This window comes from Hemibagrus wyckioides, linkage group LG16, assembly GCF_019097595.1.
Source record: "Hemibagrus wyckioides isolate EC202008001 linkage group LG16, SWU_Hwy_1.0, whole genome shotgun sequence".
Taxonomy (NCBI): domain Eukaryota; kingdom Metazoa; phylum Chordata; class Actinopteri; order Siluriformes; family Bagridae; genus Hemibagrus; species Hemibagrus wyckioides.
The window spans coordinates 5,548,724-5,563,815 of NC_080725.1; the positions used below are offsets into that span (position 1 = coordinate 5,548,724).

The 15,092-nt window shown below is 38.2% G+C and overlaps 1 protein-coding gene across 1 annotated transcript in view; it reads right to left on the bottom strand.

Moving 5' to 3' along the window:
• Positions 1 to 15,092, bottom strand: part of kcnj6 (potassium inwardly rectifying channel subfamily J member 6) — a 66,564-nt gene that overhangs the window by 13,826 nt on the left and 37,646 nt on the right. Inside the window, exon 2 of the mRNA XM_058412793.1 lies at positions 10,549 to 11,473. Coding sequence (XP_058268776.1) covers positions 10,549 to 11,449 — 901 coding nt within the window. The 5' untranslated portion in view covers positions 11,450 to 11,473. The remainder of the gene's footprint in view (positions 1 to 10,548; positions 11,474 to 15,092) is intronic.

A 15,092-nucleotide genomic window follows, 5' to 3' on the forward strand; every position in this document is an offset into this window, starting at 1 on the left:
TTGTGCAGTGTGCAAGGCACACTGTGCCTCGAAAACATGTGCTTCACACAGAGCCCTTTTTGTGGTGTGGAATTCAGTTTGTCTTCCTCAATAAGAGAAATTTTCTTTAGTGTGTCATTCCTACAGGAATTTATTAAGTTAATAGTACAGAAGTCCACACAGACACAGCTGGAACTGCACCGGCCTAAAAATGATCTTAGATCATGAACAATTATATATATTTCTGGTATATCACCATTGTTTGCTTGAAATGATTATACTTTTCTTTGTCAGATTCAATTTAATGGTGTTGCCTACATATGATTTCAGACTATTGTTTCCCATATCTGTCCTAGGCAGGAATAGAAAATACTCGAGCAATTGTACTTTGTTACTATAAATACACTTAAACACTTTGCATAGATTTAAAGGCATATTTGGACTTGAGTATTACTGAAACTGAATACTTTTATTTAATTACTTTTCAAAGAAAAAACTCACTTTTCACTCCAAATATTTTTTTTTATACACTTAGACCTACTTGTTGCTACAAAACAGTTATTTTCTGTACACAATATATTAATTCGAATGGATTTAGCTTAGAATTTCTAGTACATCAATATAAAATGTAGCACTGTATCATGCTGTGATAAATCATCTGCTGTGACCTTCTCATGTTACACAGTGGATTTAGCACTAGCTATACATGCACATCGGCCAATGGATAAACTACTGGACTTCTGGCCATACCTCAGTAAAATGAGAAGTCTTTTTTTGTCTCGGCATAAACTCCAACAAATAAAAAAAGCATGCAAAAAAAACAAGCATTTCATTACGTAAATAGCCATATTTAACAAAGTTAGCCTGGTTTCTTTGCTAATGCCTGGTTAGACTAGCAGCTAATGTTAATATTATTCATTTAAACATTTTTAAATACTTTTAAAATACCTTTTTTTAGTGGATTTCTGCCTATCTATACTTTCACTTAAATATAATTTCTCAGTATGTTTTCCACCTTTGGTCCTGTGCAAACCTGGATAAGAAAATATCTTTTTTCTCTCCACTCTCTCTGCTTTGGGACACACAGCTTCAGACCACTGGCAGATTGCTTTGAGCCTTCAGTGAAGCTGGAGCCAGCCATGTATACACGATCCTTCCAGACTTGTCTAAATCTTTATTCATATTGTCCGACAGTCTCACTAGGCTTTGGGCTGCAGCTACAGCCCTTAGAGCTGTTAATTTTGCCTCTATATTATCACTGTAACGCTCAGAAACATGTGCTAAAGGCTATCTCTGCATGATACTGTAATATTGGAATTAACGGTACGAATACTAGGAAAAATAGTGCAGCAAAATCAGCAAAACATATTACTTTACTCATAGTGGAATTTCCAAAGCATGTTGGTTTACTCTGAACTTAATTCCCACAAATGCTTTATTTGATTTTGATGCCCGTCAAAATCAAATAAAGGAGGGTATTTATACGCTGCATTATAACATCAAGTAAACTACTTGTCTTTATGCAATACAATTCTGTGCAGCATAATATCCTACTATTATTAAATACAGGTATTGTTTTTATGTCTGTATAGATATAGATCAAACCTGATAAATGAAATCTCGGAATATTGAATAACACCAGAGTTGTTGTCATGTTGTGGTTCTACAGTGTCTGTACACAAACAATATAACTTTTTGTGTATTATTTTAAGAATAAGCGCAAACTCTGGTTGCAAAAAATCTGAAATCTTGACGCTTAAATACTACCCATGCTTATAGACTAGTGTTTATAAGCAGAAAATGATGCATGTGAAGCCTGGTTGCCAAAAGACCTGAGAAGCCACAACAAGAAATACATATTTGAATTGGTTTAATATTAGCTGAAATGTTATCCACTTATTAGCATTATGGGTTACCTCTAAAAGACAGGAAATGCTATTTGGCTAAACTCACACTTTCAAATGGTGTAACTGTAGAAGATCCTTATGGCTTGGCACTCTTGTCTGTTGCTAAATGATCCTAAGTGGTGGCCAAGCCTGTAATGGCTGGACATATATACATATCTTATAGAAACAAGAGTGAGTAAACTAGAGAGAAGTTGAAGGCATAGATGTCTCTTGTTGCTTAAAACTTTGCTTGTGGGCACATTCAAGATGGAATGTTTTATGACTGAGGACGTTGTGGTAACGAAAGCTGGGGTGCTGCCCAGCCAGATGCCCTAGCAAAATTATTTGAACAAATTAGCTCAGTAGGGATGTGACCTAGCTATCTAACATTAGCTAGCTAGTTTCTTTATCTAGATTTTAGGCATCCTTATACATATCTTATAGAAAGTCTGAGTGATTAAAGTCTCCTGATGTTTAAAACTTTGGTGCTTGTGGGCACGTTCAAGATTAAAGATAAAATTTTTTGACTATAACATCGAGGATGTTAGGGTACTGAAAGTTGGGGTGCTGCCCAGCCAGATGCCCTAGCCAAATTAGTTGAACAAATTAGCTCAGTAGGGATATGACCTAGCTATCTAACATTAGCTAACTAGTTTCTTGATGCAGATTTTACCCATAACCTATTTCTACATAGATTAGCTAAAGCTATATAAATTTTGCATATGAGTTGATGTGTGTCTCGTTTTCTACCCTTTCCGAAAATAGATATTAAAACAGTACTCTTTTTTCCCTCTTGTCACATCCCTGTATCAAACACCATCTGCGTCACTGGATGCCTTGATGTAATCACTGGGGAAGTGGTGTGTGTGGGGGTTGTGAGTGTGTGTGTGTGTGTGTGTGGGGGGGGGGGGCTCACACTCAAAGACACACCACATTATGTTTTTGCCAATAGAGATATGTATTTTGTTCTATTTCACAGCTCAAATACTCATCAGGCAAAATGAGCATCAACCCATTGTGTTTGCACCCTTGATAAACCTTATGGCATGTTCTGCATAACAGACAATTTTTCATGTCTTTCTTGTTGCTCTTCAGGTGTTTAGAGCTTCAGAATGTAACATTTTCCAGTCATGGAGGCAATATTCACAACAATATAAGTTGTGAACTGGGAAGACGTTCTCTCCTCTCATGAGGCTGACCAAGCTGCTCCAAGAAAATTCTCCTCTGATTCATTTTTGCCACTGTTCCAATTACTGTTGATTTCACACCAACTGACAAAAGCATTTGTAAGTGCATACATCAGAGATGTTGACGAATAAACACCATGGGTCAATGTGTAAAGTAAGTCTAAATTGTCTGTCTTGTCTTTCACATTCTTTTTCCATCTTTATGCATCGTGCTCATCAAGAGGTCATTTAGGTGAGCTCTTTATTTCCTTTCTTTTTTTTCACCACAGCTTTTTTTGCAGGCATGTTAAGCATATATGCTGACCTTTTCCTCTGAAACCATCCAGACATTCATTAATAGAGGAGATGGAAGGGTCAACGGCTGAACCTATTTATCTCAAACATGACTGCCAGGCTGTCATCTTCCCTTCTACATTTTTTTGTATGATTGAGAAGAGGACATGGATGGCTCATTGCCCAACTAGTATCACTATTGCTTCATCTTTACACCTGTACTGTAGGCTCATATGTATGTCTTTCTAGATTTCTTCATACAGTGTCTCTCTTCTGTGGTTCTTAGCTCAAAAAACGTATGAAGGTCAGTGGAGAATGAGCAGACTGGAAGTCTATAGCAACTCATATAATGACTCTTTACAAGTGTGGTGAGCAGAAAAGCATCTCCGAATACCCAACACACCAAATCTTGAGGTGGATGAGCTACAACTGCAGAAGACTTCAGTCAAGAACAAGAACAGTCTAACAAGGACACAGACTCACTCAAACTGGACATTTGAAGATAGAAGAAAGACCGGGTGATTTCTTTTTTCTAATCTTGATCTGTTTGGTTGTTTTTTGTTTTTTGCACCCTTTTGTGTATAATCTATAGACTGCACCGACAACTATGATGTGGTAAAGGTCACAGAGATTATACTTTGTCCAGGTTGTGATGTCTGATGTGAACAATAACTGAAGTTCTTGAACTGTATCTGCATGATTTTTGCACCAAATGACTGGCTGATAAGATAACTGCATGAATGTGCAGGTGTAAAGGTACGCTTGGTGTATGTTTGTCTTGTTCACGGCATTTGTGAAGTTACAATTTTGCAGTGTTGATATCAGGCCTGTTCATGTTTGGTGTATGTGTGTGTGTGTGTGTGTGTGAATTGCATAAGTATTGGAAATATTTTCATAGAAAAGTTTTAAAAACCCCAAACCACCCCCCCCACACAAATTTTATACATTCATGGTAAAAGGTGATATCAAGCCCATTTCTACTCTCTGAGGTGCAACAAGTGCTTCTTCACAAGCATTTACAATTTGAAGGCATTATCTTCAACCACTAAAAGCAGAGGTCTGACACTGAAAGGAAACGGTGTCCTAATTATATATCAGACTAGTGATTGAAAATGTCTGATTAGGATTAAAGGGATAAAATAAGGATAAAATAGTTTTATAATTTAATTTAATAATTTATTTTTATTTCTAGTTATTTAGTTATTTTTATTTATTTATTTATTTACTTATTTATTTATTTATTTCCCCCCCTCTCCTTTCTCTGTTTATCTTCTTTTGTAAAGCTACAAATAAAACTGAATTGAATTGAATTGTTCCATCAGCAACGAATGGAACACCAGTGTACTGTTGAAAAGGTCTAAACCCCAAACGTCCATCTCGTGCCACTCTAACAGGCAAAAGTTCAAAAGCTTGATGCAGATTCATAGATTTGATTTCAACATCTTAGCTACACTGTATAGAGAAATCATAGAGTATCTTTCAATACTCAAGAAATGTCAAGGTTTCTTTCAGAGTTCCTTCAGGTTCTATAGAAATCATCTGTTTAGATGCTGTTTGAGATTTTTCTGAAACCATTACAGTGATGGTCTACATGTGCTCTTTTAAGGCCCAGCAACTGAGCTGTGTTATGATCTGTGGCGCTTCATGGTACTACACAATGCTTTATTCTTTTATTTAAAAAAAGGAAAAGAAAAGAAGAAAAAGATACAGTTTTAAACATAAGGACTACCAGGAGCCTTATATTATAAATTAAGATGAAGATTTCTGATCCCATTGACTTAAAGAGATTACAGTTAGTAATGTATTTATCTTTATGCTGTAATAATAATAATAATAATAATAATAATAATAATAATAATAATAATAATAATAGTGATGTTTATGATGGTGATGGTGCTGGGCTGTTTAGATAACAGACTTGTGTAACATCAGTGGGTTTTCCTGCCACTCTCTCTCTCTCTCTCTCTCGCTCACACACACACACTCTCTCTCTCTCTCTCTCTCTCTCTCTCTCTCTCTCTCTCTCTCTCTCTCTCTCTCTCTTGCTCTCTCTCTCTCACTCTTAACACCATCTCTATAGCAACCACTCTCACAAACCACTCAAAATAGAATCACAGTTGCTGGAAAAGCAGAAATTTCGACTGACTGTTCCAACCCAAGATGCAAAAATCCATCATGTTCAGCCTTTATTTAGTTCCGTAGTCAAGTGCTTGTGATGATCGTCCTGCTAAATAAAAGCTCTGGGGCAAAGAGGGTCATCTTTGTTCTTTGATTAATGAAGGTATCAGCTGGGTTTTCCGACATTGGCAGCATAATGAGCTCTAAAAATACACCTGCAATAAATATCATTATTTTGCCATCATTTATGAAAACTGTCTCAACGAAAGCTTGGGGCTGATCACAGAGGCCTTTGTCATAGTGTTTCCCCCAGTATAATCAGCATTTTAGGAGTATGTGTTATAGTGTATATATATATATATATATATATATATATATATATATATATATATATATATATAGAGAGAGAGAGAGAGAGAGAGAGAGAGAGAGAGAGAGCACACAAAAGAGAGGACACAAGTAGAGGACTGACTCAGGCGTGACAGCTGTCCATGAATTCTAAAAACAGCTACAAGGACACACAGGAGCAGCAGCTTGGAATGAAAAGTCTAGACTTGCCAAAACACACACACATACACACACACACACACACAGTTTACATACTATTCCTGTGAGGACCTTCCAACAACATAATTATTAATGTGTAGGGTTAGAGTTAATGCCCACACATACACATAACCCTAACCTCAGTAACCAAAAACAGAGCAAAACATAAATAAATAAATAATAATAATTTATATAAGTATATATATAGCGATAATCTTCATATGATAAGTCTATCCTTGTAGTGAAATTTGGTCCGTGCAAAGATAAAGCCCCCGAATGGCCCAGATCTTCCCCCCTTCTCGCCAACCCCAACCTCCCGCCAGTATCTTATTTTACTGTTAAAAGTGTTAGTGTTACAGAAGAGATATACAGTAGAGATCTGTAGTCTGGACTACCCAGTCATACAGAATGCTTTTATGGTAATCCTGTTAGACATGCATCGAAACTCCTGAGCTCTTTTTTCCATGCCACTCATGTGTAGCACAATTATTCTGCTCATTTGGAAGGAAAATGCTTGCAGTGTTATCAAAAATAATAAATAATGAATTCTTACTTAGGTATCGGCTCTCTTCTTCTCCAACACACATAACAATCAAATATAGACAACCGCATAAAAAGGACACTGCAGACTGCAGGAAGGTTATACATTCATAAGCTCTAAAACGCTGGAACTCACACAGGGCAGGTTTGTCTGAGTGTTCCCTATGGACTAACAGTGTGTGTGTGTGTGTGTGTGTGTGTGTGTGGTTTTGCAGAATGTTGTTAAATCCTGTGGGAGTAACCCACTTGAATTACTCTTGCCTCACTGACTCAAGCAAGCAACTGCAACATCATCTGCCCCAAAATAGGAAGCGGAGACGCTGCCCTCCTGCCACACAACCTCAAACTCTACCTCCTAACAACTTATGCAAGTACAATTTTTAAAGGTCTAGCTTCGAAAATCCCTTACTTAATTGCTGGTTGCTTCCTGTTTGGGGTCACTACAGTGGATCATCTGATCCACACATTTTGATTATTCACAGGTTTTATGCTGGATGCCCTTACTGATGCAACCCTCCCATCTTGGCTTGGGACCAACTCTGAGACTTAACCCCTCAGTGACTGGGTTGGTTCCCTGCCTGGGAATTGAACCTGAAGCTGTGGTAGAGAGAGCGCGGAATCCTGATGCTGGATCACCAGGGACGAAATCCCTTACTAAACTAGATATTATGTAATCCTTAACCATTATGTTTATATGACAACTTTAAGGGGTTATGTTTTGTTTTGTAATGGTGCTTCATGTTACCTATTTTGACTATTTCCAGACTCATCTGTGACAGAGAGTTGACAGGTGAATAAAAGGACTAATCAAGAAAGCCATTAAAAACATTGCCTTGTCTGCTCTTTAGCCCTGTAGCTAGTCTCAGGTCCAATTAGTTGATCAGATGAGGATTTGTTACACAAACTGAAGCGTTTACTGTTGCTTACACAACCTGTTTTTATATGTTTATTAGTTCTACTTTTTTTGGTACTCGGGTACTTTGGTCCACTGAAAAACTTTGTTGTGCTTTGCCAGTTGATGACTCTTGCTCTAGAACTTTAAACGACACAGCCTTAAACATATTTCTCCCAACCTCAAATTCTATTTCCTTTATCTTCAAAACGAAGACTTTTCTTAAAGAAAAGAGGTATCCCCAGAGAACCTCAAACAAATGTCACTATGCACGACTAAGACCTCAAATTTTTGCCCCCACAACTTCAAGCTGTCCACCTCTATACAATCTCTCCAGTCTTAGATCCACACCACATGCAGCCTCATGGCTCACAGTATGTTTCTTATTCTATAGCTCATTTAGTCAACAACTAGAAATTAAAATGAGCATGCCCAATAGAGCTAGCAATTTCTCCTCCAACTGCTGATCATTCTATAGTCTATCATTTACTCCCAGGCGGACAGCTTTGCCTTCACCTGTGCTTAACAAAGCTCGGGCAGCTGCGGCCTCAGCCCTGTGGCTAATGACAGATAATCTGCATTCCTTGCACTAGCACAGCTCCACTGACTAAACGCCTCATAAAATAGTGATCTGCAACAATTACCCTGAAAATCTGACTTGGTCAAATGCTGCTTCCAATTAGCCCGGCTTCTGCTGCCCAGAGAATAACCTGTGGTGGCTATGGAATGAACGATGCTCAGTTTTCAATGAGTTGTATGTATCTTGCATCTGAACCAAGTGTGAGAAAGAAATCTAGAGGGAGTTCTGCCAGATGTAAACGTGGTAAGACTCTTAAAAGGCTCAGAGGTACACAACCAAATTATTCCACTGTGCACTGTGCTGAACTCACCGGCCCGAATATTCTGCTCTCGTTTTGAAACACTGCTGCTTTTATCTGGCCATGTTCCAAAGTTGGGCTACAACCTTACAGGTTAAGATCTATGAGAGCCAGGATTAATGCTGAACCTCCTCTTTAGATGACCTTGTTCACCCTGGAATGATCTATGACCATGTGCCTCTCTTCTGGAATAGTCTAGATCGCAGTGTTAAAATGTTATTTACTTCCTGCTCCTGATTTCCTGATTTCACTGATATTTTTATTATTATTATTTTCTTTCTTTTTCTCTCTCTCTTTTATTTTTTGTCATTTTAGACATTTTGTCTTTGGCATTAACCACTCCCACACATATGGCAAGGTGAAATCTGATGCACCTTTCAAGCTGTTGACATCTTTCTTCATCTCCCTATGAGTAATCTTTGGAAGATATGTGTTTTTACAGGCTTTAATCCAAAACGCATCGGCATTTATACATACATTAGAATGTTATCAACTCAGCACTAGTAATGCTAGTAATATTAGTACGCTTGGGTTTTATAGGGAGCAAAGTTTTTGAATGGCTGGAGAAACTAGCATGTAAAATACTGCAAGCGCTAAGATAAAAAAAGGGTCAAACTTCATAACTGACCCTTATATAATTGTATAATTCACAATTACTTTGCATGCTGGGAATACAGACTTTAATTACACTCTTTTCCCCTGTTTACTTTGTGCGGTGTACAACTAATTGAAAAGAAGAAAAAAAACTTTTTTTAAATTTCTTTTCACGTAGATTTTTGTCTTTCCTCCCAAAACCACAAGAAATCATCAATTTTCAATCAGACGCTAGCCAGTGGAAATTCTTTAGCCACTAACACTGGATGCTAACATCTTTGATAGTATTGCTATGGATTTTAACCTGATTCGTCTCAATTTTGATATGACATACTTTGTCTCAGATTCCGTAGTATGGTCTTCCTTTTCAATACCACTCATTGAACATCGGAATTTGTTATTAGTTCAAGCATTAAATTTGATTTTCAGATCAGGCAGATAGGAAATGTTGCTCTGTTATTGCATACACCAATTAGTGATAATAGCTCACCAATTACATAATTGACTACAATAACAATACGCACTATAGCATTTGAATGGAGATTCGAATGGAGCTGTTTGTCCTACTACAAGCAACACTGTTGTCTCACTGCTAATCCACTCTACATCCTCTACATGATTGCCATTTCTTTGTAAACATGGGCAGAGTTGTCTCTCTCACTCGCGATGTACTCGTGTTAGCATACGAGTAACACAATCTGGTGGTATGTGTGTAAATGTAAGCTTTGAGAATTTTTTGAGAATTGAAAGCCATGAGAATGATTTCAATATGTTCCTCTTTAGTCAAAGGAATTCTTAAAGGTTATCTGGGGAAAAACATATACTTTAGTGTCTATCGATCGGAAGGTTGTGTTCCAGGTCCACCAAGCTGCTGCTGCTTGACCCTTAATCCTCAATTGTTCCGTTGTATAAAAACAAATGTAATGTAATGGATAAGGGCATCTGCCAAATGCTGTGCATGTATATTAAGTATGAAACGTTTTGCTAAAAAGTGGTAATTTCCCCATAATACTTTAGTTTCCACCCTGTCGTTTTTTTGTGTATCTGAAAATTGAGACAAGGAATTAGGTGAATGTTTCAGGTACCTTTTTCCTCTCTATTTGTAAATAAACATATAAAAGCTCGACATAAATTAGCTTAGTCAGAACGCTCATGCACAAAATATGTGTCATGACTGGATAGAAAAGATAAATTGAATTTGATTGGATTTATATCACACAGGCCATACTATGGAAGACTTTGATTCATGAGTAAGTGAGTGTATATTTTGTTTGTGTATATGACCCAGTGTGATGTATTTTCCTCTCCTTTAATGGCAATGACTCCTTTCCATCTAATCAGTGGAATCTCTGTCTGCAGAGAGCTTTTCTCTGCCAGCCAGACAAATTTTATTCTGTTGCTAATGAAAGATCATCTCATTTACACTCCCCAGTTAGACATATCTGACCTCATACACAGGCCTTCATAGGACTCACAGCTGACAAACATGATGCAGCATTTTTGCATAAAACACACCAGGCACAAAAACAACTTTCAAAGGCACTAACTTTTATATACATAGAGGTCTTTTTATATGACCGCAGAGGAGCTGTTTTTTCTCTTTGAAGCCTATGAGTCTCTGGTTTACTTTCATTAAATTATTTGTGCTTTCCTACCTGTGGCCTCCACCATGCCTTCCAGAATCACAACAATCTCCAGCTCCTCCTTAGCTAGGTTGGCTTTGGAGATCTCCCAGAAGGGGCTATGCTGGTTGATCTCGTGGCAGATGATGAGTGGGGACACAAGGAAGAGGCGGTCATCGCCTGTGTCATAGCCCACATTCATGTCTGTTTGGTTGAGGGGAATAAACTCCCCCTCCTTGGTCTGTTTGGACTTGATCAGCTTGGCTCGGATTGAGGCCTCAACGATGTGTGAGTTCCTCAGGTCACCGACGCGGAACATCAGACAGAGGCGCCCGTCACGCATTGAGATGACTGCGTTGGTGGAGAACACCAATGTCTCTGCACGCTTCTTAGGCTGCGAGATCTTCACAAACATGCAACCCACCATAAAGGCATTCACAATGGAGCCCAGCACTGACTGCACTAGCAGAAGTATGATGCCCTCGGGGCACTTGTCTGTGATCACCCGGTACCCATAACCAATGGTTGTCTCAGTTTCAATGGAGAACAGGAAGGCGGAGACAAAACCCTCCAGGTTGTTGACACACGGTGTCCATGTATCGTCGCCTATGTGCTCCAGGTCCCCTCGAGCATAGGCAATCAGCCACCACATGAGGCCAAAGAAAAGCCACGTAACTGTGTAGACCAGCACAAAAATGAAGAGGTTGAACCGCCACTTCAGGTCCACTAGCGTGGTGAAGATGTCTGTGAGGTAGCGGTAGGTCTCGCGAACGTTGCCGTGGTGCACGTTGCACTTGCCATCCTTGCGCACATAACGCTGGATCTTGCGCTTGGCTCGATCGCTGTCCTGAAGCTGCTTGGGCAGGTCGTCTCGTGCCTGTTTGGGCAGCCGTGGCTGTCTCACCGTGACGGGACTCTCCACATCCTGCTCCATTTGGCCTTCTGGAAGGGTCTGGGCCTAGAGGCAAGATATATGAGATTAGATCATCCTACATACAATACAGCTTGGATAATCAGATAATTATAATCATATTATATGAATTCTGAATTAACTGAAATGACTGAACTAGACATATTGTGTATTTTGGTTTACAGGGAGAGCCAACAGGTGAGACTCTGCAGAAAGTTCTAGACATTTGGACTAATGTATAAAAAGAGAAAATAAAAGGTAAAAGCTTGCACATATGATTTAAACTAGTGATTTCTATAGTTTTAATCATTTATTAACTCCTAGGTTAACCTAAGTGATTTTTGAGATCACCGTTTTTCTGACCAATTAAGATTTAAAAGTATGTTGAAATGTCAGCCATATTCATCAAAAGTGATGTTTTGTGTTTTTGTTTTATTTAATTATATGCAGCATGAAACTAAACTAAACCAAGTAGCAAATGACCCAGCCGTTGCTCAGATTTGGACTCAACAAATGGGTTAATAGGTATGAAAGCAAGCTAAACCACATGCAGTGAATATGTTTATAAAGGGTTTAATATTTGAGGTTATTTATTTGCTAATTCAAAGCAAAGAAGAACCGAGATTTATGGGCCAGGACTGGTGCAGTAATGAATGTCTGTGGTTGTCTATGATCAGAGTTTACTGGGTCTGGCCATTTATTTACACCATTTCCCTCTCCTTTAAGCTAGTTTTCCTGTATTCTGCAAACCCAAAAATCAGATAAGCCACGCTGTTTACACTGTTGATCGGTGGATGGGTGGTACCATGGGAGCTCAGACCATCTCATCAGTCTCTCAAACCAATATTGCCCCACTGTGGCTTTAACCCAGGGTTACATATTACAGCGCCCCAGTTTTGAGTGTTCCTAATGATCCCTGCATGACTTACTGTCACAGCAAGCTGTTCACTAAACAGCAGCAAAATGATCCTGAGAGGCATTCTTCTGCTGCTTGGGAGGTAGATAAGGTAAAAGCAAGCACAATAAAGTCTTTGTGTCGTAATGTAGAGGAACATGTCATCACAGCAATACCATTGTGGCGATGTATAGAAAAAAAAAACCTTTCAAACCAACAAATAAGTAAATAAATAAATATGCATTGCTCAGCCGTGCAGAAAAGGAATAACCACTGAGAGATGGTTATACTGGTATATGCCCTTCATTGTTTAGGATTCTCAGGAAGGCAATTGATATGAATTTTTAATTTATGTCTATTTCCGCATGTCTTGACATTTCTCCTTCTCGCTGCCTATTCAGGATGACCTCGTTATGCTGTTCTGTGCTGGATCATCACTCTCCAATTAACACTGCTACAGCAAAATTCTTTTTAAAAAAGTGAAGTAGGAATCAGCTTGTCGGTGGAATTCACTGCAAATGTCTGTGAAAATATAATTAAAAAAAACAAACATGTATGTGCATGTAATACATTACATAATTAGAACAAAGAGGTCAATACTATATGCAGTTTGAAACAGCTGTATGCTTTAATCAGTCTTTAAAAGATTCTCATATTAGTTTTTCTTGTAGAGATACTGTTTCGAAAAGAATAATAAATTCATTTATTCGGTTATTTTTCAGTAACCACTTTATCCTGGTTAGGGTTGTGGTGTGTATTTTGGCAGAGAAAGGAAACCACCAGCTAAAGGAGACATGAGGAGAACATGCACATAAACTCCACTAGACAGTAACCTGAGCTCGTGATTGAACTGGAGACCCTGGAGCTGTAAGGAGGCAACACTACTTGCTGCACCACCATGCTCTACGAAGAAATAAAATAGAAACTGCAAAGTGGCAGAATTCCACTGCCCAATAGCCAACTGAAGCAGCTGAATGAAAGTAAAGTGCAATGTAAGTCCTAACCCATATACATAAAGAACAAACTTGTAAGTACACCATACAAATAACTGACATCTTGTGCTGTTTAGATCAAACCTCTGTTGAACAGACTGACATTTTTCACACATCCCATCTGAAAAAATAAAAATAATGAAGCGGCTGCAATCTGCATTTCAATATGATGAAGAGTAGAAGAACGTAATGTGACATTAACAATAGCATGTTAAAAATCATTTGTGATATAACCTACCTTGGCAATTTGATACTATTCAGTACGTTTTGCGCTAGACAAGAAAAGAGCTAGATATATTGACATCTTATACATTAAATATCACATTTATGGTGTATTTCTGTGTGTTGGCCTCCTCATTATTATGCTGCTCATAAAATAAAAATAAAATTATTGTTGGCACAAATTCCCCGTACATGCTTGAAGAAAATCACCTAGCAGTAGTAGCTTCTGAACTTATGCAGCGTATGTATGAAGAATTATCCTTCTTCTGTCTTTTACTGGCTGAAACCGAAATGAAGACACCTTGTGTAGATGTGTGGCTTTTGGTTTAATACTGTGTCCAATGGTAAAGACCGTCAAAGCTTACATCATTTACATCGCACAACATGAGTCCTTACTTAAAACCTCTCTTTCTACCCCATCCCCTCTCCACAGCATTCCGTTCTCAAAGTGCTGTCAGAGTTGATTCTGTTCCTACAGACACACGACCATGAGGCAAAGTGCTGCTCTCTTTCTATGTTCTGCTTACAGCGACTTTGCTGATTAGTCACACACACAGAGGCGTTTCACTCCCTGACCTTGCTAGCTTATTCAGCATCATCAGTACCGAAAACCACGAATTCTGCAAAAGCCTTCAAGCATCAACAGGCAGTGCGTCTACAGGAGCTGGAGAGAAGCATTCCTTCTTGAACAACTCGGACAGCTACAGGATGGACAGAGCTTCGTCAGTGATGCTTTATTTGACCGTATATATTCATGGTAAGATGCAGCACAAATAGATAGACCAACTAGGACGTAAACATTGGTTACAGTGTACTAAATGTGGAAATAATACTATATACAACATTCATGTGTGTCACTTATCATAATCATATTTACAAGTAAATAAACTCATTTCATTTTAGCAGTTCTCAATATGTCATGAATCTCCCATTATTCTCCCACTATTTCACTTCCACTTCTGCTCTGCTTTTGTTTTGTTTCTTGACTCCGTCCTATTCCGTCATTACAAATACGTTTCCTGCATTTCTCCTTATTACCTGCAGCTTTTTTCTTTAAAAAATAATTGTTCAGTTTCTTTGTGTCCTTGCGAGCCTGCCTTTCTGACGTAGATTTTCCGTTTCTTTTCTTTTTTTCTGACCACAGTTTTTGCACAGCTTGTATTGCCATGTTAGCTAATTGTTCTGTTCTGTCCCAGCTTTTTCTTATCTTTAGTTTGGATAGTCCACTGGATGTGTTCCTAATATTCTGACCTGTTCCTAATAAACTTGCATTTCGTATCCAGCTTCCGATTAATTATGGAATTTTAGTTGAAAATAAATATTAATGAACAAAGAAAGATTTTAATGTCTTTTCTTTTGACTTTGAGGTAAAAGATCAATAATCAATAATCAAAAATCTAACGAACTTAATCATTTCATATTGTGCACGATTTGGCAAATGTAACCAATATACTAGTGTGTTAAATATTACAAGACAAAATACAGTTAGGGCTCTAATAGTCTAGAAATCACAGCCATTGTGTGACATGAATATTATAAAGATATAGATTTTTTTGTT